The 23,300-nt window shown below is 48.8% G+C and overlaps 2 protein-coding genes across 2 annotated transcripts in view; both read right to left on the minus strand.

Annotated features, from left to right (window-relative positions):
• Positions 1-16,766, minus strand: part of tekt4 (tektin 4) — a 31,024-nt gene extending 14,258 nt beyond the window's left edge. The window contains exon 1 of the mRNA XM_078240671.1: positions 16,233-16,766. Coding sequence (XP_078096797.1) covers positions 16,233-16,766 — 534 coding nt within the window. The remainder of the gene's footprint in view (positions 1-16,232) is intronic.
• The window catches only part of nthl1 (nth-like DNA glycosylase 1), a 324,946-nt gene that overhangs the window by 105,973 nt on the left and 195,673 nt on the right, over positions 1-23,300 (minus strand). The gene's annotated exons all lie outside the window — the stretch shown is intronic.

Genomic DNA, 23,300 nt, shown 5'->3' on the forward strand with positions numbered 1-23,300 from the left:
CTCTTGTTATCATCCCTCAATCAACATCACCATGAATTACCTGATCACATTGCTAGCAACTCAAGAACAGCTTCTTCCCTGCTGCTGCTGCTCAGACTTTTGAATGGACCTACCTCGCATTAAGTTGATCTTTCTCTACACCCTAGTTATGACTGTAACACTACATTCTGCACTCTCTCATTTTCTTCTCTATGAATGGTATGCTTTGTATAGCACGCAAGAAACAATACTTTTCACTTTATGTTAATATGTGTGACAATAATAAATCAAATTAAATCAGATAGCTGTGGGAGCTTGCTGTAGACAAATTGGCTGCAATGTTTCCTATATTACAACAGTGGCTACAGTTCAAAAGTACTTCATTGGCTGTAAAGTGCTTTTGGATGCCTGGCGGTCATGAAAGGCGCTACATAAATGCAAGTCTTTCTTTCTTTCCTGTTTGCTTCATTTCTCGTTCCTTTTCATAGAATCCCTACAGTGCAGGAGGAGGCCATTTGGCCCATCGAGTCTGCACCGACAACAATCCCACCCAGGCCCAATCCCCGTAAACCCCTTGATAATCCCCGTGACACTAACGGGCAACTTAGCATGGCCAATCCACATAACCTGCACATTCTGACTCATACTGACTCATTCTGACTTTTGGAGGGATGTCAGAAGTTGCAGCGAGACATAGATAGAATGCAAGACTGGGCGGAGAAGTGGCAGATGGACTTCAACCCGGATAAGTGTGTAGTGATCCATTTTGGCAGATCCAATGGGATGAAGCAGCAGTATAATATGAAGGGTACCATTCTTAGCAGTGTAGAGGATCAGAAGGACCTTGGGGTCCGGGTCCATAGGACTCTTAAATCGGCCTCGCAGGTGGAGGATGCGGTCAAGAAGGCGTACGGCGTACTAGCCTTCATTAATCGAGGGATTGAGTTTAGGAGTCGGGAGATAATGCTGCAGCTTTATAGGACCCTGGTTAGACCCCACTTGGAGTACTGCGCGCAGTTCTGGTCACCTCATTACAGGAAAGATGTTGAAGCCATTGAAAGGGTGCAGAGGAGATTTACAAGGATGTTGCCTGGATTGGGGGGCATGCCTTATGAGGATAGGTTGAGGGAGCTTGGTCTCTTCTCCCTGGAGAGACGAAGGATGATAGGTGACCTGATAGAGGTTTACAAGATGTTGAGAGGTCTGGATAGGGTAGACTCTCAGAGGCTATTTCCAAGGGCTAAAATGGTTGCTACGAGAGGACACAGGTTTAAGGTGCTGGGGGGTAGGTACAGAGGAGATGTCAGGGGTAAGTTTTTCACTCAGAGGGTGGTGGGTGAGTGGAATCGGCTGACGTCGGTGGTGGTGGAGGCAAACTCGTTGGGGTCTTTTAAGAGACTTCTGGATGAGTACATGGGATTTAATGGGATTGAGGGCTATAGATAGGCCTAGAGGTAGGGATATGATCAGCGCAACTTGTGGGCCGAAGGGCCTGTTTGTGCTGTGGCTTTCTATGTTCTATGTTCTATACTAGTGATTATAGGTACCTGAACCTTCATCCCTGGTATGCATCAGTACTGTGCTGGGTAGCGGGCGAAGCTTTACTTTCATAGAATCTTAGAATTCCTACAGTACAGGAGGCCATTCAGCCCATTGAGTCTGCTCCACCTTTCAATGAGATCATGGCTGATCTGATGTGACAATCCTCAACTCTACTTTCCCTCCTTATCCCCATAACCCTTGATTCCCTCACTGATTATAGCTCTCCTCATTCTTCAGATGTTAGCCATTGATGATACAAATACTTACAAATTCTGACTATTTGTTCTGTTAATCTAGTGGCACAGATGTTGCTTGAAATTGAATCTTAATAGTCCTGTGATAGTGATATAATATTTACATGGCAACAGTTGCTGATTAAAAAGAATATAAAGCTAACAGAGGTGATTGGGCCTTTGTGTCAACTTATAAATGCTGCCTGCTCTGGGCTCAAATGGGAAGCTTCTATTTGAGATTTCAGTCACTGTAAAACATTGCACAGTGGACAGAAAATTTCTCAAAGGATTAATGAACACAGCTGAAGATGTGTAGAATTATTGGGGCGGCACGGTAGCACAGTGGTTAGCACTGCTGCTTCACAGTGCCAGGGACCCAGGTTCGATTCCCGGCTTGGGTCGCTGTTTGTGTAGAGTTTGCACATTCTCCCCGTGTCTGCATGGGTTTGCTCCGGTTCAAAATATATACTTGTCTCAGTATAATGAGAACAGTGCTAATGACAGTGGGCTCAGGGTGGCACAGTGGCAGCACTGCTGCATCACAGTGCCAGTGATCCGGGTTCAATTCTGGTCTTGGGTCACTGTCTGTGTGGAGTTTGCACATTCTCCCCGTGTCTGCGTGGGTTTCCTCCAGGTGCTCTGGGTGCTCTGGTTTCCTCTCACAGCCCAAAGTTGCACGGGTTAGGTGAATTGGCCATGCTAAATTGCCCCTTAGTGTCAGAGGAATTAACAGATGGCAGCGGAATGGTGGCACAGTGGTTAGCACTGCTGCCTCACAGCACCAGGGACCAGGTTCAAGTTCACTGTCTGTGTGAAGTCTGCACCCTCTCCCCGTGTCTGCGTGGTTTTCCTCCGTGAGCTCTGGTTTCCTCCCACAATCCAAAAGACGTGCTGGTTACATGCACTGGCCATGCTAAATTCTCCCTCAGTGTACCCGAACAGGCGCCGGAGTGTGGCGACTAGGGGATTTTCGCAGTAACTTCATTGCAGTGTTAATGTAAGCCTACTTCTGACACTAATAAATAAACTTGAACTTAAAACAGGGTAAAAACATGAGGTTACGGGGATAGGGCCTGGGTGGGATTATTGTTGGTGCAGGCTTGATGGGCTGAATGGCCTCCTTCTGCACAATAGGGATTCTATGACAATTCAAAGCAACATTGAAATTTCACAGATTGAGCCATAAAAATGACCTTTACCGAATGATTGAAGGGTAGCAAAGATCTGTATTTCAGTTTGCAAATTTGAAGTATACAGAATTTACAAGTGTTTAACGCACAAGGATGTTACAAAGTTTAAACTGAGGCTCAAGTGTATACAACCTCTGTCTTTATTTAACCTATAGACAGATTGATTTTGTCTCCAACCTATTTAGTACAGGTGATTGCATTATGTCCCATTTTTGCTTGCTGAGCCACAGAACAACAGTGAGTTTGAAAATAACTTGTCATACATGAAACACTTCCGAACATCTTCAGCATGAGATAAGATTTCATATAAATGTAAGTTCTTTATTTTGGTTAAAAACAAGGTCTGAACACATCAAGGCTGTTTGCTGTGTTGCTATGTTAGCACTAAAGGTCGATGTAACAATTTGAAATGTTGTCTTTAATCCAATGACATTGCTTGCTTACATCCACCTATAATAACTCCTTTGAAGTTTTTACATTGAAATATCATTTGATTCAGCAACAACCAAGATGACAATTTGCAATTGTATAGCGTCTGTAACACCGTTGCACAGGCAGACCGAAGAGGCTCAAGAAGGCAGCTTATCATCACCATCTCAAGGGCAATTAGGGATGGGCAATAGAATCATAGAATCCCTACAGTGCAGAAGAGGCCACTTGACCCATCGAGTCTGCACCGATTGTCTAACAGAGCATCTTAACCAGGCTCTCTCCCCTGCCCTATCCCCATCACCCCACACATTTCCCATGGCTAATCCATCTAATGTACACATCTTTGGACACTAAGGGGCAATTTAACATGGCCAAACCATCTAACCTACACATCTTGGGACACTAAGGGGCAATTTAACATGGCCAATCCATCTAACCTACGCATCTTGGGACACTAAGGAGCAATTTAGCATGGCCAATCCATCTAAGTTACACATCTTGGGACACTAAGGAGCAACTTAGCATGGCCATTCCATCTAAGTTACACATCTTGGGACACTAAGGGGCAATTTAGCATGGCCATTCCATCTAAGTTACACATCTTGGGACACTAAGGGGCAATTTAGCATGGCCAATCCATCTAAGTTACACATCTCAGACACTAAGGGACAAATTAGCACGGCTAATCCGCCTAACCTGCGCATCTTCAGAATGTGGGAGGAAATTGGAGCACCTGGAGGAAACACATGCAGACACGGGGAGAATGTGTAAACTCCACATAATCAAACAATCACTAAAGGCCGGAATTGAACCCAGGTCGCTGGAGCAGTGAGGCAGCAGTGCTAAGCACTGTGCCACTGTGCACAGTTGTTCTGTGGGTCAGCAAGTAAAGATGGGAGATAATGCAGTCATCTCAAATAACTAGGCCGGAAACAAAATCAATGTGTCTGTATGTTAAATAAAGACAGTTGTATGTACGCGAACATGTCAGTTTAAACTCTGCAACATCCATGTTGACCTAGCCAGTGACACCAACATCCTGTGAAAGAATAAAAAAAGAAAGAGGGAAGTAGGGAGGGGGAAAGGTTTAGGGAAGGAATTCCTGTACTTAGAGCTTTGGCAGCTGGAGGCATGGCCACCAAAATGGTCAGACAATGAAAATGGATGCGTAAGAATCCAGAATTGCAGGAGCGCGGGTATCTCAAGAGCGTTGAGGGGGTTACAGAGATGTGGAAGGGAGAGACCACGGAGAAATTTGAAAACAAGGATGAGAATTTTAAAATCGAGTCTTTGACAGAAAATACTAAGGCACAACCCATAAATGTTCAGTTACATTTTTAACATTGGGTACATAAGTCCCGGAGAAACAGAAACGATGGGGATGATTCTCCCAAACGTGCTGAATTGTGGGGAAACTGTTCTAGATCACGCCTGTTTTTTCAGTGCAGCTTCTCACCTGAGTCTCCGCACTCTGTGCAATGCAGAGGTCCCAATTGTGAATATCATTAAAAACCCAGTGGGGCGGGGCCTATTCGCGCCCGAGTCTGACAGCTCCGGAACTCTGCGCATGCGCAGTGGCCCCGATCTGGCAATCTCCCCATTTGCTGACCAGCTCAATCGCTGGCCAGCCCGGGACCCCCGCGGTGCTGCCCTTCCAGCCCCCCTCACGGCCCAATCGCGGCCCCACAACAATTCCCAAGCCAGCCCTGACCCCCCCCTGCCCCCTTGCCCCGGAGCGCCCCAATGTCCAAGCCCCCCCTCCCAGCAGTGGAGATCCCCCGCCCCCCTCACCCTGGCAGACCGCCCCCCCCCCCCCCCCCCACCTGCTGAGCACCCCTCCCCAGGTTCAGACCCCCCCCCCTTGGAGGCAGCCCCGGCCCCCCCCCCCCCCCCCCAGCAGACCACCTCCCCCCAGCCCGCCCCAGTCGCTGCCCTCCCTCCATCCCAGACTGATCCCCATGCAGAGTGGCAGCGGGACCCCCCACCCCCACCAATCGCCCCCGAGGCCATGCCCACAATAGGCCCCACACCCGCGGCACTGTCTGATGCCTGGTGTGCGATGCCAAGGTGCCCCTGGGCATAGGCACTTTGCCCCTTGGGCAGTGCTGGGGGCCAATGCCCAGGAGGCACCATCCCCCCCCCTGCCCACCACCCGACCCCCTGGAGGGCCCCGATTGCCCCTCCTTCATTCCGGTGGGGTCTCCCGCTAGTTCACCGAACGTGGGGAGCTACTCTAAACCCCGCTGGAATGAAGTACTCTTGGTGGGGCGGGAGATGCTATCGGGCCCGGCAAGTTCCATGTCGGGCCTGATAATCACATGCAAAATATATTTAAAATACATTTTAAAAAGATTCAAATGACTGACCTCTCTTCCCGCCGGTTTCCAATGCGGTCTCAACTGCAGCTGTTCTCTGGCTCTGGGAGACGCGCATGCGTTCCCGACGCATGCGCGAATCCCGCAAAATGGCCGACACGCGATTCTCCTGACCGGACCCGCCAGCAAAGGTGCGGGTCGCGATGGGAGAATCGGGCCCAATGTTCCTGCTTGTTTATTCATATCAATAAAAAAATACATATCTCAACAGCATTATGGTTTAAGGATGACAACTGATGGATGTCCTCTGTCACGCATAGATTAACCTTGAGTTGGATGTCAATCGTATTGAAATATTTGTTCCTTTCCACTTAATTTTTTTACAAAGTGACAGTGCTAGATTGCTATTGCTCAGGGCAAGGAGGTTACTGATAGGTAACATGTTTGACCTGATATCTATCACATACACCATGACAAGTTTAGATAACATTATAGCAGTAAGCACTCTGAAAGGCTGGCCATAGCAATTGTACAGCAATACCACGTGAAATTAAATTAAAATTAACCTGCGTGTCAAATATTCTTGACTCAATATGATTTTGTTGCTGGTAGATTTATGAGGTCGGGAGTGGCGGAGGGGACATTGGACACAGAAATTAAACTGATCCAGGGCACCGCTAGCACGTCTGATTGGAATCTGTGTCAGGCTGAGGGAACAGTGAAACAAGAGCGTGCACGGATCCCGGAGAAAATAAATGGATCTAAACTCTAATAGGGCACTCAGAGAGCCAGCTTTCTTCATGGCCTTCTTCTCTGATGCCTTTTCCCACAGTAAGAAGTCTCACAACACCAGGTTAAAGTCCAACAGGTTTATTTGGTAGCACAAGCCACTAGCTTTCGGAGCGCTGCTCCTTCATCAGGTGAGTGAGGAGTTCTGTTCACAAACAGGGCATACAGAGACACAAACTCAATTTACAAGATAATGGTTGGAATACGAGTCTTTACAGGTAATCAAGTCTTAAAGGTACAGGCAATGTGAGTGGAGAGAGCGTTAAGCACAAGTTAAAGAGATGTGTATTGTCTCCAGACAGGACAGTTAGTGAGATTTTGCAAGCCCAGGCAAGTCGTGGGGGTTACAGATAGTGTGACATGAACCCAAGATCCCGGTTGAGGCCGTCCTCATGTGTACGGAACTTTGGGGAGAGCATGCGGACACTACGACAATGGATGAATGAACACCATTCGACAATCACCAGGTAAGAGTGTTCTCTTCCTGTGGGGGAGCACTTCAGCGGTCACGGGCATTCAGCCTCTGATCTTCGGCTAAGCGTTCTCCAAGGCGGCCTTCACGACACACGACAACGCAGAATCGCTGAGCAGAAACTGATAGCCAAGTTCCGCACACATGAGGACGGCCTCAACCGGGATCTTGGGTTCATGTCACACTATCTGTAACCCCCATGACTTGCCTGGGCTTGCAAAATCTCACTAACCATCCTGGCTGGAGACAATACACATCTCTTTAACCTGTGCTTAACCCTCTCTCCATTCACATTGTCTGTACCTTTAAGACTTGATTACCTGTAAAGACTCGCATTCCAACCATTATCTTGTAAATCGAGTTTGTGTCTCTGTATGCCCTGTTTGTGAACACGACTCTCACTCACCTGATGAAGGGGCAGTGCTCCAAAAGCTTGTGGCTTGTGCTACCAAATAAACCTATTGGACTTTAACCTGGTGTTGTGAGACTTCTTACTCTGCCCACCCCAGTCCAACGCCGGCATCTCCACATCATGGCCTTTTCCCCCACCAATAGTGCAGTTGGGTCAAAATCTTCCATCATTCCATCATTGGCAGCCATGTCTTCGGCTGCCTGGCCCCTAAGCTCTGGAATTTCTCCCCTAACCCTCTCTACTTTCCTTTAAGATGGTCCCTAAAACCAACCTCTTTGACCGAGCTTTTGGACACCTGTCCTAATCTCTTCATGTGGCACGGTGTTAGATTTTGTCTGATGAAGCGACTGGGAAGCACCTTGGGATATTTTCCTACACTGAGGGTGGCACGGTGGCATAGTGGTTAGCACTGCCCTCTGATAGCGCCAGGGACTTGGGTTCAATTCCGGCCTCGGATGACTGTGTGGAGTTTGCACATTCTCCCCATGTCTGCGTGGGTTTCCACTGGGTGCTCCGGTTTCCTTCCACACTCCAAAGATGCGTGTGTTAGTTTGATTGGCTGTGCTAAATTGCCCCTTAGTATCAGGGGGACCAGCAGGGTAATTGCGTGGTTACGGGGATAGGGCCTGGGTGGGATTGTTGTCAGTGCAGGCTCGATGGGCTGAATGGCCTCCTTCTGCACTGTAAGGATTGTATATAAATGATCTTCCTGTTGCTGCTGTTAGGATGTGTCCCTGGTCTGAAACCAGTTGCTGTCAAATACAAACCATCGCTGGCATCACCTTAACTTTGTTCTGGGTTGATTACTGTCTGTCCATCCCGAGAGAGAGGGAGAGAGCTCTGCACACTCACATGTGTATTAGAGAGCTTCTCAACCTAGATTATGAAATGGGAGGCAGTTTCCACTTTCTCAAAACATTTAAAAGAAAATCTGACGATGTTTAGCAAGCTAGCCCCTGGGCAGTTTTGAATCCAGTTTGACACTGCTCTGGCAGACACCAGGTGCATCTCATAGCATCCGTATCCAGGATGGAACATGGGAACAAGAATAAGGCATTCAGCCCCTCAAGTCTGCTTCAAGAGGTCATGGCTGGTTTGCAATTTACCTCCATTTGACCACCTTGGTGTCATATCCCTTAATGTAAACATTTATCAATTGCAGTTTTGACATTTTGCACTGACCTCAATTCTCAAAGGCCAATTTTAAGGTCATCGCTTTGTCCTGACATCCACAGCACCCCCGACCCCCACTAACCCCTCCATCTAATCCTTTAATCATTTTAAAACATCTCAGCTGAATCACCCCTTAACCTGTTGTGGTGAACCATTGTTAGTTACCACCAGGAGTGCTGAGCCATGGTTTGGCCAGCACTATGAGTATGTAGATATGTTACTGTTGGGGTTAGGGTTGGGCTGTTCTACCTGGTAATATAGTCCTATGGTACACTCCAGTTGGCTCCGCCTTCCGGGAGAGGTATAAAGGTCACTGCTCTGCCTGGTGACCCTTTAGTCTGGGATTGTATATTGTATATAGTAGCTCCGTTATTGTTGGTAATAAAAGCCTTTATTTCCCGGGTACATCCAGCCTCCCGTGTGATTTATCGCGCATCACCTGTCATATTCAAGGGTATACAAGACAAGTCAATGCAAGCACTAGTCTGGATCTCATAATTTAACTATTTAAGCCCTGGAATCCAGTCGCACTGCACCCCATCCATGGTCAATATATCCTTCCTGAGATGCGGTACCCAGAGCAATACTTCAGATCAGTGACCTAGGGTCGTATTAGTAGCCCTCCTTCATCTCAGTGGGCCGCAAGAAAGTAATCAGGCTTGCTCACTAACCATGATCCCATGAATAAGATTAAATATATTTAATACACGGCGAATATTTACTAAGTGTAACATTAATAGAACTATCATAAACTTCAAGTGGTTAAAACAAAAGAAGTGGGGCGGCATGATGGCACAGTGGTTAGCACTGCTGCCTCACAGCTCCAGGGACCCAGGTTCGATTCCCAGCTTGGGTCACTGTCTGTGTGGAGTCTGCACGTTCTCCCCCTGTCTGCGTGGGTTTCCTCTGGGTGCTCCGGTTTCCTCCCACAGTCCAAAGATGTGCAGGTTAGGTGCATTGGCCATGCTAAATTGACCTTTAGTGTCCCAGGATGTGTAAATTAGTGGGATTAGCAGGGTAAATATGTGGAGTTATAGATATCATAGAAATCATAGAAACCCTACAGTGCAGAAGGAGGCCATTCGGCCCATTGAGTCTGCACCGGCCGCTATCCCACCCAGGCCCTACCCCCATATCCCTACATATTTACCCACTAATCCCTCTAACCTACGCATCTCAGGACTCTAAGGGGCAATTTTTAGCATGGCCAATCAACCTAACCCACACATCTTTGGACTGTGGGGGGAAACCGGAGCACCCGGAGGAAACCCACGCAGACACGAGGAGAATGTGCAAACTCCACACAGACAGTGACCCAAGCCGGGAATCGAACCCAGGTCCCTGGAGCTGTGAAGCAGCAGTGCTAAACACTGTGCTACCGTGCCACCCACAACTGTATGGTTCAAAGCCAACTGTGGGAAGGGGGAGGAGGGTACAGGTGCAGGTTTGTGGAGTTATGGGGATAGGGCCTGGGCGGAATTGTTGTTGGCGCAGACTCGATGGGCCAAATGGCCTCCTTCTGCACTGTAGGGATTCTATGATTCTATGATAAACATTTACGCTTGATTTAGATGCAGAGGGAGCGCACAGCGCTCGCAGTCAATGCTGTGAGCAATCAGCACGTACCTCACTTCACTTGCCCTTGCTTTACGTGCAAATCACTCCAGTCACACGAGTAGGAAAAAGTTACATGGATAGAAAACAGCAGAATGTGCAATCCTGCGTGTGGGCAATGGCCAACAAAATGTCTCATGGGGCCACACTCAGGACCCTGATGGGTCGCAGGTTGTCCCTGAGTCACAGGTTGCCCACCACTGCTTCAGAAGCCACCTTACCAGAGCTTTGCACAACTGTAGCATTAATCCCACCCATTTGTACTCCAAATGGCCCCCTGCTTTGAGATAAATTCATGATTTTTTCCCAGTAGTAATTCCTGCAGATGGGACCCCCTGAATTTCAGCACTCCCACAAACCTGCACCTGTACCCTGTGGTGAACCATCGTTGGTTCACCACTGGGGTTGTTATTGTATTACTGTTGGGCTAGGGTGTTGTTGTTATGGGGGTTGTACTATGTTGTTGGGATAGGGTGTTTACCTGTCCTGGGTGTTATCATGGCACACTCCAGTGGGGTCCCGCCTCCGGTGGCAGGGTATAAGACCCCCTGCTCCGGCAGGACCCCTTCAGTCTGAACGGGTGAATTTGTGTTAGTAGTTTCATTGTTAATGTATTAAAGCCTTCAGTTCTAAAGCCTTGTTTCCGGGTGCTCATTGAGGTGCATCAATTTAATACATTAACTGAGAATATGGAACAGATCCTAAAACCGGATCGTCTGACACTGGACCCACGTGCGGTCGGTGCAGCTAACACGTTCGAACATTGGTGGAAGTGCTTCGAGGACTACCTGGCAGCCTCGGTAGCTATCACTACAGACAGTGATAGACTCCAGGTCCTCCACGCAAGGGTAAGCGACACGATTTACCTAGCCATTCGTGCAGCTTCCACTTACCAGGGTGCCGTCGAGCTCCTAAAGAATAGGTACATTACGCCACCCAACGAGATTCACGCTCGTTATCTCCTCGCTACACGACGTCGGCAGTCGGGCGAGACCATAGAAGACTACGCCAATGAACTCCTGCAGCTTGCCAGGGGTTGTGACTGTAAGGATGTCTCCGCCGAGCAGTACATGCAAGACCTCGCCCGAGACGCGTTCGTAGCAGGGGTAGGGTCCTCGTACATCAGACTTAAATTATTAGAAAAGGGGAAACTCAACTTGACCCAGGCAATGGGGATGGCCGTGAGGTTGGAGGCGGCGTCGAAGAGCTTGGCGCTGTACCCCGAGGACCACGTGCAGTCAACGTGGTTGGAGCAAGCTCTGCTCCCTCCTCGCCCCGCGAACCCGCGCTCCCAGATCGATTCGACGACGGCGGCAGCTCCAGGTGGCCAGCGATGCTATTTTTGCGGTGGGGCCAAGCATCCACGGCAACAGTGTCCGGCAAGAACGGCAATCTGCAGCCAGTGCGGTAAAAAAGGCCACTACGGCAAAGTCTGCAGGTCCAAACCTAAAAACGGCAGTGCAGCTTGTAACCCTCCAGAACGGAGACCATCTCTTTCGGCGCTGCAGTACCCACGAGGTCCGACCACGTGCGATCTCAGGACGGCGCCATCGTGGCAGACAGAGGAGGAGGAAGACCACCAGGAGTCGCTGCGCTTGGAGCCCTCGGCCACATGCGATTCATGGGGGCGGCCATCATGGTCCACGACGACGAGGAGCGACCAGCAGGGGTCCTCAGCATCCACATCGGCAGCATGCAGCAGCGACCAGCAGGGGTCCTCAGCATCCACATCGGCAGCATGCAGTGACACCCAGGGGCCAACGGTGGCGTCGATCTCTCTGGATCAGACCAGGCATTACAGACTGGAACATTCCATGATGGAGGTAAAGGTTAGTGGCAGAACTGTAAATTGTCTGTTTGACAGTGGGAGCACCGAAAGTTTCATACACCCTGAAACTGCTAAAAGGTGTGGACTCCGGGTTCTCCCTGCCAAACAGACAATTTCCATGGCATCACAGTCCCGGTCTGTACCGATCCAAGGACAATGTATGGTAACTCTTGAGGTACAGGGCACAGTTTACGAGCAATACAGGCTCCTTGTGCTACCTCACCTTTGCGCGCCAATTCTCCTCGGACTAAACTTTATGGCCCACATGAGGAGTGTGATCCTACAGTACGGTGGGCCACTCCCTTCACTGGCAGTAGGGAACCAGCCGCAGCCTCCAAATTGCCCAAAGCGCCCCGCGTGCAATCTATCCACCCTGAAGATCACGACACCATCCCTTTTTAAAAATCTGGTACCTGGCTGCAAGCCCATCGCTACTAAAAGTAGGCGTTACAGCGCTGAGGACCGGATCTTTATTAGATCTGAGGTTCAGCGGCTCCTCAAGGAAGGGATCATACAGGCCAGTGCTAGTCCGTGGAGAGCGCAGGTCGTGGTAGTCAAAAGCGGGAACAAACCTCGGATGGTCATCGACTATAGTCAGACCATTAATAGATACACGCAGCTGGATGCGTATCCTCTCCCGCGCATTTCTGATATGGTCAATCAGATTGCGCAGTACCGAGTGTTTTCTACCATAGACCTTAAGTCCGCCTACCATCAACTCCCCATCCGCCCAGAGGACCGACAATATACGGCTTTTGAGGCGGATGGTCGTCTATACCAATTCCTCAGGGTTCCATTTGGTGTCACCAATGGGGTCTCGGTCTTCCAGCGTGCTATGGACCGAATGGTGGACCAGAACGGGTTGCGGGCTACCTTCCCGTACCTGGATAACGTCACCATCTGCGGCCATGACCAGCAGGACCACGACACGAATCTCCAACACTTTCTACGCACTGCATCTCGCCTGAATCTGACCTATAACAGGGAGAAGTGCGTATTCCGTACGCATAGGTTAGCCATCCTCGGATACGTGGTGGAAAACGGGGTCATTGGCCCTGATCCAGACCGTATGCGCCCACTCACTGAACTTCCCTTGCCCGCTAGCACGAAAGCACTGAGGAGATGCCTCGGGTTCTTTTCGTATTATGCACAGTGGGTCCCCAACTACGCGGACAAAGCTCGTCCGCTCATTAAGTCCACGACCTTCCCACTTACGCCGGAGGCCCAATTGGCCTTCAAGGTTTTGAAAAGCGACATCTCGAAAGCCACGATGCACGCGGTGGATGAATCCATCCCTTTCCAGGTGGAGAGTGATGCATCGGACTTCGCCCTAGCCGCCACACTAAACCAGGCAGGCAGGCCCGTCGCGTTTTTTTCCCGCACCCTTCAAGGCCCAGAGATTCGGCACTCAGCGGTGGAAAAGGAGGCTCAGGCCATTGTGGAGGCAGTCAGACACTGGCGCCATTACCTGGCAGGTAAGCGGTTCACCCTGATCACGGATCAACGATCCGTGGCGTTTATGTTCAGTAACACGCAGAGGGGCAAGATCAAGAACGATAAGATCTTGCGGTGGAGAATTGAGCTCTCCACCTATAATTACGATATTATGTATCGTCCAGGGAAGCTCAATGAGCCCTCGGATGCCCTCTCGCGCGGAACATGCGCCATCATGCAGGAGGACCGCTTGAAGGCTCTCCACAATGATCTGTGTCATCCTGGAGTCACCAGACTCTACCACTTCATAAAAGCCCGCAACCTACCCTACTCGGTGGAGGAGGTCAGGTCAGTTACTAGAAGTTGTCGGATTTGCGCAGAATGCAAACCACACTTTTATCGACCAGACCGGGCACATTTGGTCAAGGCCACTCGCCCTTTTGAGAGGCTGAGTGTAGATTTTAAGGGCCCCCTTCCCTCAACGGATCGGAATGTCTATTTTCTTAACATAATAGACGAATTTTCCCGGTTTCCGTTTGTTTTCCCCTGTGCGGACACGTCGACTGCCACCGTCATCAAGGCATTCAGTGAGCTTTTTACCCTGTTCGGGTACCCCTGCTATATTCATAGCGACAGGGGCTCGTCGTTCATGAGCAACGACTTGAGGCAATTCCTGCTCTCATTCGGGATTACCTCTAGTAGAACCACGAGCTACAACCCTAGGGGTAACGGACAGGTGGAAAGGGAGAATGCTACAGTCTGGAAGGCTGTCCTACTGGCACTGAAATCCAAGGGCCTTCCAGTCTCCCAGTGGCAGGAGGTCCTTCCAACTGCGCTCCATTCTATCCGCTCCCTCCTGTGTACGGCAACCAATGCTACTCCCCACGAGAGGATGTTCTCATTCCCTCGGAAGTCGTCCTCGGGGACCTCATTGCCAGCCTGGTTGACGTACCCAGGACCCGTCCTTCTGCGGCGCCATGTGAGGGCTCGCAAGTCCGACCCCTTGGTCGAACCGGTCCAACTCCTCCACGCCAACCCTCAGTATGCCTATGTGGCATATCCTGACGGGCGAGAGGACACTGTCTCCATTAGAGACCTGGCGCCCGCAGGGGACGTAGCAACTCCTGTCGCTCCTATTCCCCCAGTCACAGATCCACTACTCCTCATTACTTCCCCAGACGTGGCGCGGTCAGCACCGGGACCAGTGCATAACACTTTTACTCCCATGTACAGCTTGCCTGAGACTCGGAGATCGGCGCCACCATCATCACCACCACCACCACCACCAAACGTTCCAGGATCCCCTACACCATCGCCTCATCAGGGCCGGCCGGCCCGGGAGTCTTTGAGGGGACAGCCAGATGTTGTTTTGAGAGAGCCACCGCAAGCACCTGCTCCGGTTTCGCAACCGGTGTTGAGAAGATCGCAGCGTCGGTGTGGTCCTCCAGACCGTCTGGACTTGTGAATCCTGTTATTTTTTTTGTCATTGTCTGTTTTCATCCACCCCGCCACCTTTGGTTCCTAAAGGAGGGGTGAATGTGGTGAACCATCGTTGGTTCACCACTGGGGTTGTTATTGTATTACTGTTGGGCTAGGGTGTTGTTGTTATGGGGGTTGTACTATGTTGTTGGGATAGGGTGTTTACCTGTCCTGGGTGTTATCATGGCACACTCCAGTGGGGTCCCGCCTCCGGTGGCAGGGTATAAGACCCCCTGCTCCGGCAGGACCCCTTCAGTCTGAACGGGTGAATTTGTGTTAGTAGTTTCATTGTTAATGTATTAAAGCCTTCAGTTCTAAAGCCTTGTTTCCGGGTGCTCATTGAGGTGCATCATACCCTCCTCCCCCTTCCCACACTTGGCTTTGAACCATACAGTTGTGGCCGGCACGGTAGCACAGTGGTTAGCACTGCTGCCTCACAGCATCAGGAACCTGGGTTCGATTCCCAGCTTGGGTCACTAGCTGTGCGGAGTCTGCACATTCTCTCATGTCTGAGTGGGTTTCCTCCGGGCACTCAGGTTTCCTCCCACAGTCAAAAGAACGTGTTGGTTAGGTGCATTGACCCAAACAAGCACCAGAGTGTGGTGACTAGGGGAATTTCACAGTAACCTCGTTGCAGTATTAATATAAACCTTACTTGTGACGAACAAATAAACTTTTAAAAACTTTTTATGCTAACCGTGTGAAGATGGTTGTGTGTTGGTCAAGTGGAAGCCACTTTTGCAAGAATGCAACATAAATGTGGGCAGCACGGTGGCACAGTGGTTAGCACTGCTACCTCACAGCACCAGGGACCTGGGTTCGATTCCCGGCTTGGGTCACTGTGCAGAGTCTGCACATTCTCCCCGTGTCTGCGTGGGTTTCTTCCGGTTTCCCCTCACAGTCCGGTTAGATGCTGGTTAGATGCATTGGCCGTGCAAAATTTTTCCTCGGTGTACCCGAACAGGTGCCGGAGTGTGGCGACTAGGGGATTTTCACAGTAACTTCATTGCAGTGTTAATAGTAAGAACTCTCACAACACCAGGTTAAAGTCCAACAGGTTTATTTGGTTGCACGAGCTTTCGGAGCACCGCTCCTTCACTAGGTGAGGGTCAAGTCACCTGATGAAGGAGCAGCGTCCGGAAAGCTGGTGGTTCCAAATAAACCTGTTGGACTTTAACCTGGTGTTGTGAGAGGACTTACTGTGCCCACCCCAGTCCAACGCTGGCATCTCCACATCATTTCAGTGTTAACTTGTAACAGTGTTAACAGTGACTACTTGTGACACCAATAAATAAAATAAGGAACTTTTAGCAGCAAGTGGGAGAAAGAGGAGCACTTACCCTGAGCAGCTCATCCTCCACCCTGTCTTTGACCAGGTCGGGTCCCTGCCTCCTCTCCCTGTTCTGCAGGTTGTCAGTGGAGATGAACATGGCTATCTCGGCGGCGTCCAGGGCGATCTGCAGGCGCCGCTTCTGCTGGAGCAGTAGCTCGGTCTCGGCTAGCAGGTCCTCGATCTCCCTCTTCAGCTCCGACTTCCAGAAGAAGATGTCCTGCAGCCTCTCGCCCAGCTTCTTGGTGGAGGTGGCCTGGGTCTCCTGGCTCAGCCTCTTCCTCTCGGCTATCAGCGTCTTGGACTGGTTCTGCACGTTCTCCGCCGTGTCCCGGTCGGCGAAGGCTTGGTAATACTTGGCGTAGTTGTTGTGAGCCCACTCCTCGGGGATGTACTTGGCCGTCCTGAAGCCCGCGGTGGGCAAGCCGGCAGAGGAGTGAAGCCCCTCATTGCGGATAATGCAGTAAGGCTTGCAAGGCAACTCCTCCTCGGGAATGCACCTGGCGACCTGCGGATGGGTTACCAGCACCTCTGTAGCAGACATGCTCTCAATGTGTCAATTTCCCTCTAAGATTTGTAATTTCCCGTCCTTAAGGATAGATAGATAGAAACACAAACACACACATATATCTGTATCAATAAATATGTTCACTGAACAGGAACCCTCTCTCTCTTCCAGCACACCTTTGTCTCACAGTTTGTTTGTTGTTGCTCGGTTACCCAGGGGCCGTTACTATGGTGAGAATGTGTTGTTACAATGTGTTCCTCCATTCACTCCATGGCTCGCTGGCTTACTGCAGTAGGGCCCCCCCCCCCCCCCCCCTACCTTCTCTCCTTCATCCATGCTGCTTCAACACTGCTGCTGTGGCCAGCAGACTGGTTTAAAAAAAACGTTTTCCAATGGCTGTGCTCTGAATCAGGCGTTTTCTTTCAAGGGAATGAGCTTCCGTCTATACCCTGGCTTCCAGTCGCATGAGGAACAGTAGCTGGAGTGGGCCTTGGAGACCGATCTTCTGTCTCAGCACAGTGGTTAGCACTGCTGCCTCAGAGCGCCAGGGACCCGGGTTCGATTCCAGCCTCGGGTCACTGTCTGTGCGGAGCCTGCACATTCTCCCCGTGTCTGCATGGGTTTCCTCCGGGTGCTCCAGGTTCCTCCCCGCAGTCCAAAGATGTGCAGCTTAGGTGGATTGACCAGGGCAAATTGCCCCTCAGTGTCAGGGGGATTGGCAGAGTGAATATGTGGGGTTGCGGAAATAGGGCTTGGGTGGGATTGGGGCAGTGCAAACACGACGGGCCGAATGGCCTCCTTCTGCACTGTGTAGGGATTCTATGATTCTACCTCCCCACCCTATCCCCATATCTCTCCATTTCCCGTTTGAAATTCTCAAATCTAACAACCTCTGTCTGAAAGGTACTCAGTTGACACCCACAACCCTCTGGGGTAAAGAATTCCAAAGATTCACAACCCCTTAGAGTGAAGGAATTCGCCTCAATTCGAAATGGCTATCTCTTTATTCTGAGATTGCTCCCTAACCTTCCTTGATAGCAGTGTTTAGCACTGCTGCTTCATAGCATCATGGATCCGGGGGTTCGATTCCTGCCTTTGATCACTGTCTGTGTGGAGGATGAACGCTGTGTCTGCGTAGGTTTCCTCCAGGTGCTCCGGTTTCCTCTCACAGTCCAAAAGATGTGCTAGTTAGGTGCATTGGCCATACTAAAATTCACCCTCAGTGTACCCGAACAGGCGCCAGAGTGTGACGACTAGGGGATTTTCACAGTAGCTTCATTGCAGTCTTAATGTAAGCCTATTCGTGATACTAATAAATAAACTTTAAAAAGCTTTAAACATATCGTTCATGGAGTACAGAGGATAGAATGCAAGGAGAGGGTGCAGAATGTCATGTTGCAGTTCCAGATAGGGTGTAGAGAAAGATCAGCTTAATATATGGTAGGTCCATTCAAAAGTCTGATGGTTAAGTTACCATTGGAATTGAAATACGGAAGTGTGTATACATATCTATCAAGTCCCCAATAAACAGATGGTACAGTAGAGTTGTAACTCCTCCAGGATTCACATGGAGTCACCAAGGATTATACGTTAATCTTCAGGAACAAGAATGAAGGACGCTGGAAAAACTCTGCAGGCCTGGCAACACCTGCTTTCTCCCCTTACAGATGCTGCCAGACCTGCTGAGCTTTCCTTACATCCTCTGCTCATGTTTCAGATTCCAGCATCCGCAGTATTGGGGTAGCACTGCTGTCTCACAGCATCAGGGATCCGGGTTCAATTCCCAGCTTGGGCCACTGTGTGGAGTTTGTATATTCTCCCCGTGTCTGTGTGGGTTTCCTCCGGGTGCTCCGGTTTCCTCCCACACTCCAAAGATGTGCGGATCAGGTGGATTGGCCATGCTAAATTGCCCCTTAGTGTCAGGGGGGACTAGCTAGGGTAAATTCACAGGGTTATGGGGATAGGGCCTGGTTGGGATTGTGGTCGGTGCAGACTCGATGGGCCGAATGGTCTCCTCCTGCACTGTAGGATTCTATTTTGTTTGTTAACTTTCAGGATACAGCTAATGGCAACTAAGGAGAAAAATCATAGGGAGGCTGAAGAGAAAAAATGTGTAAACATCTTATTTTCTTAGAACATTAATTAGTTCGAATAATATTGGAGGCAAATGTAAGAGCTGTTTGACTGACAAAGATGTGCAGGTTAAGTTAGCCATATTAAATTGCCCCTTAGTGTCCAAATATGTGTAGGCTAGGTGGGTTAGCCATGGTAAACGTGTAGGGTTACGGAGTAGGGCGGCGGGAATGGGCCTGGGTAAGATGCTATTTTGGGGAGTCAGTGCAGACTCAATGGGCCGATTGGCCTCCTTCTGCACTAGAACATAGAACATAGAACAGTACAGCACAGAACAGGCCCTTCGGCCCACGATGTTGTGCCAAGCTTTATCTGAAACCAAGATCAAGCTATCCCACTCCCTATCATCCTGGTGTGCTCCATGTGCCTATCCAATAACCGCTTAAATGTTCCTAAAGTGTCTGACTCCACTATCACTGCAGGCAGTCCATTCCACACCCCAACCACTCTCTGCGTAAAGAACCTACCTCTGATATCCTTCCTGTATCTCCCACCATGAACCCTATAGTTATGCCCCCTTGTAATAGCTCCATCCACCCGAAGAAATAGTCTTTGAACGTTCACTCTATCTATCCCCTTCATCATTTTATAAACCTCTATTAAGTCTCCCCTCAGCCTCCTCGGCTCCAGAGAGAACAGCCCTAGCTCCCTCAACCTTTCCTCATAAGACCTACCCTCCAAACCAGGCAGCATCCTGGTAAATCTCCTCTGCACTCTTTCCAACACTTCCACATCCTTCTTATAGTGAGGTGACCAGAACTGCACACAATGTTCCAAATGTGGTCTCACCATGGTCCTGTACAGTTGCAGCATAACCCCACGGCTCTTAAACTCCAACCCCCTGTTAATAAAAGCTAACACACTATAGGCCTACTTCACAGCTCTATCCACTTGAGTGGATTTTACATGCACACAATGCCAATACTCCATTGTAGATGTGAAAATTTTGAGGGTTCATTAACTAGTGTCAAATACATGCAGAAATTAAAAATGCAGCGTCTTGATTGTCACCATATAAATGTTTAGTTGCCACAGACACCATGTCATAATTGAACAATGTTAAAGAAAGTTAGCACTGAAATTGGAGATAATCTGAGGTACCGAGAAAGGAGAAAAGCTCACCTGGGGAGTCCTGCAATTAACTGACAATTGACCAATGCTTTTTCCCGGCACAGAGGTCAGAACAGTGGCCTTAAATAGAAACTTGCAGCAGCTAAAACTACAGATGTACTCCAGCTCTCAGCCTACTGAGACCAATTGTGTACAACTGGAATCAGAACCATTTTAAATCTCAGGATTCAAGTCGAAGAACCTAGGGATTCATTCAATGGTTCTAATATTTTCAATCGCAGATGGGTCGGTAACCAGAAGGAAGCTGACTTAAGGTGATTGTCAACGCATGTAATATTTCACAGTAGCACAGTGGTTAGCACAAATGCTTCACAGTACCAGGGACCTGGGTTTGATGCCCGGCTTGGGTCACTGTCTGTGTGAAGTTTGCAAGTTCTCCTCGTGTCTGTGTGGGTTTTCTCTGGGTACTCCGGTTTCCTCACACATTCTGAAAGACATGCTGATTAGGTGCATTGATCCGAACAGGTGCCGGAGTGTGGCGACTAGGAGAATTTCACAGTAACTTCATTGCAGTGTTAATGTAAGCCTTGCTTGTGATGAATAAATAAACTTTACTTTATTTCAGGACCTTCAATGGGGAGCCACAATAACAGTGAATTTTGGGTGAAAATCACTTTTTAAAAGTTGAAATTCACCTTTAGTTTTCTACGGAAATAAAAGAGCTTGCCGATGTTGCCAATACCTTACCTTTGTCCACCTGTAGAGAATTCTGTGATAATCTTGAGTTCAGTCGCTTCAGAAGTATCCAACTAGAAAATGCTGTGGAAAAGGAGCAACATCAGGGACAATTCTGCGACCTGGAGAGGGCTTGGATAACAGAAGGGAACAGAACCTAAAATTCTGGGGTGAGAGGTGCCCTAAATCATCTAAATTAGTGATTGTTCCTCAGGCTTTCTACAACAGATTTCCTATTTGTATTTGTGGTAGAGAGAAAAGTTCATACTAATTCTTTGACGAATTTCTAAATCAAGTTCTGGACCTTGGATTCTCCTGGGGACTTAATTCAATTATGGCAATTTTCAAAAAAAATTACAGTCTGCATAATGGGAAGTAATTCATCATTTGTTAGCCATTAACATTTAATTAAATTAGTTCCTCAAAATACATTCAAACTTTACCTTGAATATGTGATATTAACAGATGTGATTAACAGTGAAAAAACAATAAGCATATTATACCTTCAATGGCAATTATAGAATCCTTAGAGTGCAGAAGGAGGCCATTCGGCCCAACAGGCCTGCACTGACTCTCCGAAAGAGCAGCTTACCCAGACCCGCTCCTTCCCCCCTCCACCACACCTTGCCCTATCTCCGTAACCCATTTACTATAGCTAATCCACCTCACCTACACTTCTTTGGACACTAAGGGGCAACTTAGCGTGGCCAATCCACCTGCACATCTTTAGTCTGCGAGAGGAAACCAGAGCACCCGATGGAAATCCACGCAGACATGGGGAAAATGTGCAAACTCCACACAGACAGTCACTCGAGGCTGGAAACAAACCCAGGTCCCTGGCGCTGTGAGGCAGCTGTGCCACTGTGCCACCCAGATTATCATAAAGTAGATGATGGTCTTGTATACAAAAGCAGAAAATGTTGGAAAATCACAGCAGGTCTGACAGCATCTGTGGGGAGAGTAGAGCCAACGTTTTGAGTCGAGATGTCCCTTCGTCAGAGCTCTGACTAAGGGTCATCTAGATTTGAAACATTGGCGTTTTCCAGCATTTTCTGTTTTTGTTTCAGATTCCAGCATCCACAGTATTTTGCTTTTATCTTGTGGTTTTGTATGCCTGTTTACCCTAACATAAATAGTTTGGAAATAATGAGAGAGCAATGTTTTACTCAAGAGCATATTTCTCTTTTTGGTGTTAATTCATCAATAACCTGAATCGGTCTAATATACTTTTACCCTATAATAATACAATCACGTCAATCTCTAATGATATAAAAGATAGAATCAATGCAATCTTAAGTTCATTGTTGGAGGGGGTAATCATTATATTAGGCTTACATTGCAGCTGAAAATGTTACATAAGGCAAATCATGAAAATGTTAATCACAATAGCAAGACTAGAAAGAATTGGATTTGGTTAAATTCTAATAGATCAATTTTTCAATATTCTGGGAATAATAACAATCTTGTCCTACAAGATTAAATATTAATATGTCTCAGAAAATGCGAGTACTTCTTTCATAAATAATATAGTGGCTCGAATATTGCACCTTGCGTTTTATTAAAAAATCTTAATGAAGTATAAACGTCAGCATGGAGTGGTTGAATCGACTGGCCTGTTTCTGTGCTGTATACTCAATGTAATTAAATATTCTTTTTCACAATGCATCAATATTATATAACTCACTGCTACAAAATGCTCGAAGTGTAACCATACCCGCAGTGCTCAAAATGAAACTTTTGGAGCATTTATTAGTGAAACATGTATCCTTCAACACAGCGCACAATTGTTAATGCGTCATCCATATTTAGTAAATCGCCTCAAAGACATTTTACAATCAGTAAACTACTATCCTTTATGAATTGCTGATCGGTGCACTTTACAAATGGATTAGGAATGTCCAACCCACTGGGTGCGATTTTCCTGGCCTGCGCGAGTCCGGGAAATGGTAGCAGGTGGCAAAAAACGGGAATCACCGGGCCATTTTTTTCGACGTAATCAATCTCGCGCCCGGGAACAGCGCGAGGCTGATTACAATCAAAGAACCGTAGAGTCCCAACAGTGCAGAAGGAGGCCATTTGGCCCATCGAGTCTGCACCGACCAAAATCCCACCCAGCCCCTATTCCCGTAACCCCACATATTTACCCTGTTGATCCCCTGACACTGGCGCCAATTTAGCATGGCCAACCCACTAACTCGCACATCTTTGGACTGTGGAAGGAAACTGGAGGACTCGGAGGAAACCCATGCAGACACGGGGAGAACATGCAGACTCCACACAGACAGTGACCCAAGGCCGGAATTGAACCCGGGTCTCTGGCGCTGTGAAGCAGCAGTGCTAACCACTGTGCCACTGTGCCACCCCAATTTAGATGCTGACATTTATTTGCATCTGTTTAGTGAGTCCGAGCTCGCTAAAGTTTCTGATCCTGCCGGTGGAGGTCCACACGAGCGGGGATCATGTGTGGTTCTCAGCAATGGGAACCAGGTGTGCCGGCCTCACTGGTGGGACTTAGAGGCAATTGAGGCCCCCAAGAGGTGGGGGGGTGGGGTGGGGGGGGTGGAATGGAGGGTGCCTCTTGGGCAGTGCCAGCTCTCCCAAAAAATGCATGGGAAAACTCCCATTTTCCCA

The sequence above is a fragment of the Mustelus asterias genome, chromosome 23, assembly GCF_964213995.1.
Source record: "Mustelus asterias chromosome 23, sMusAst1.hap1.1, whole genome shotgun sequence".
Classification (NCBI taxonomy): Eukaryota; Metazoa; Chordata; class Chondrichthyes; order Carcharhiniformes; family Triakidae; genus Mustelus; species Mustelus asterias.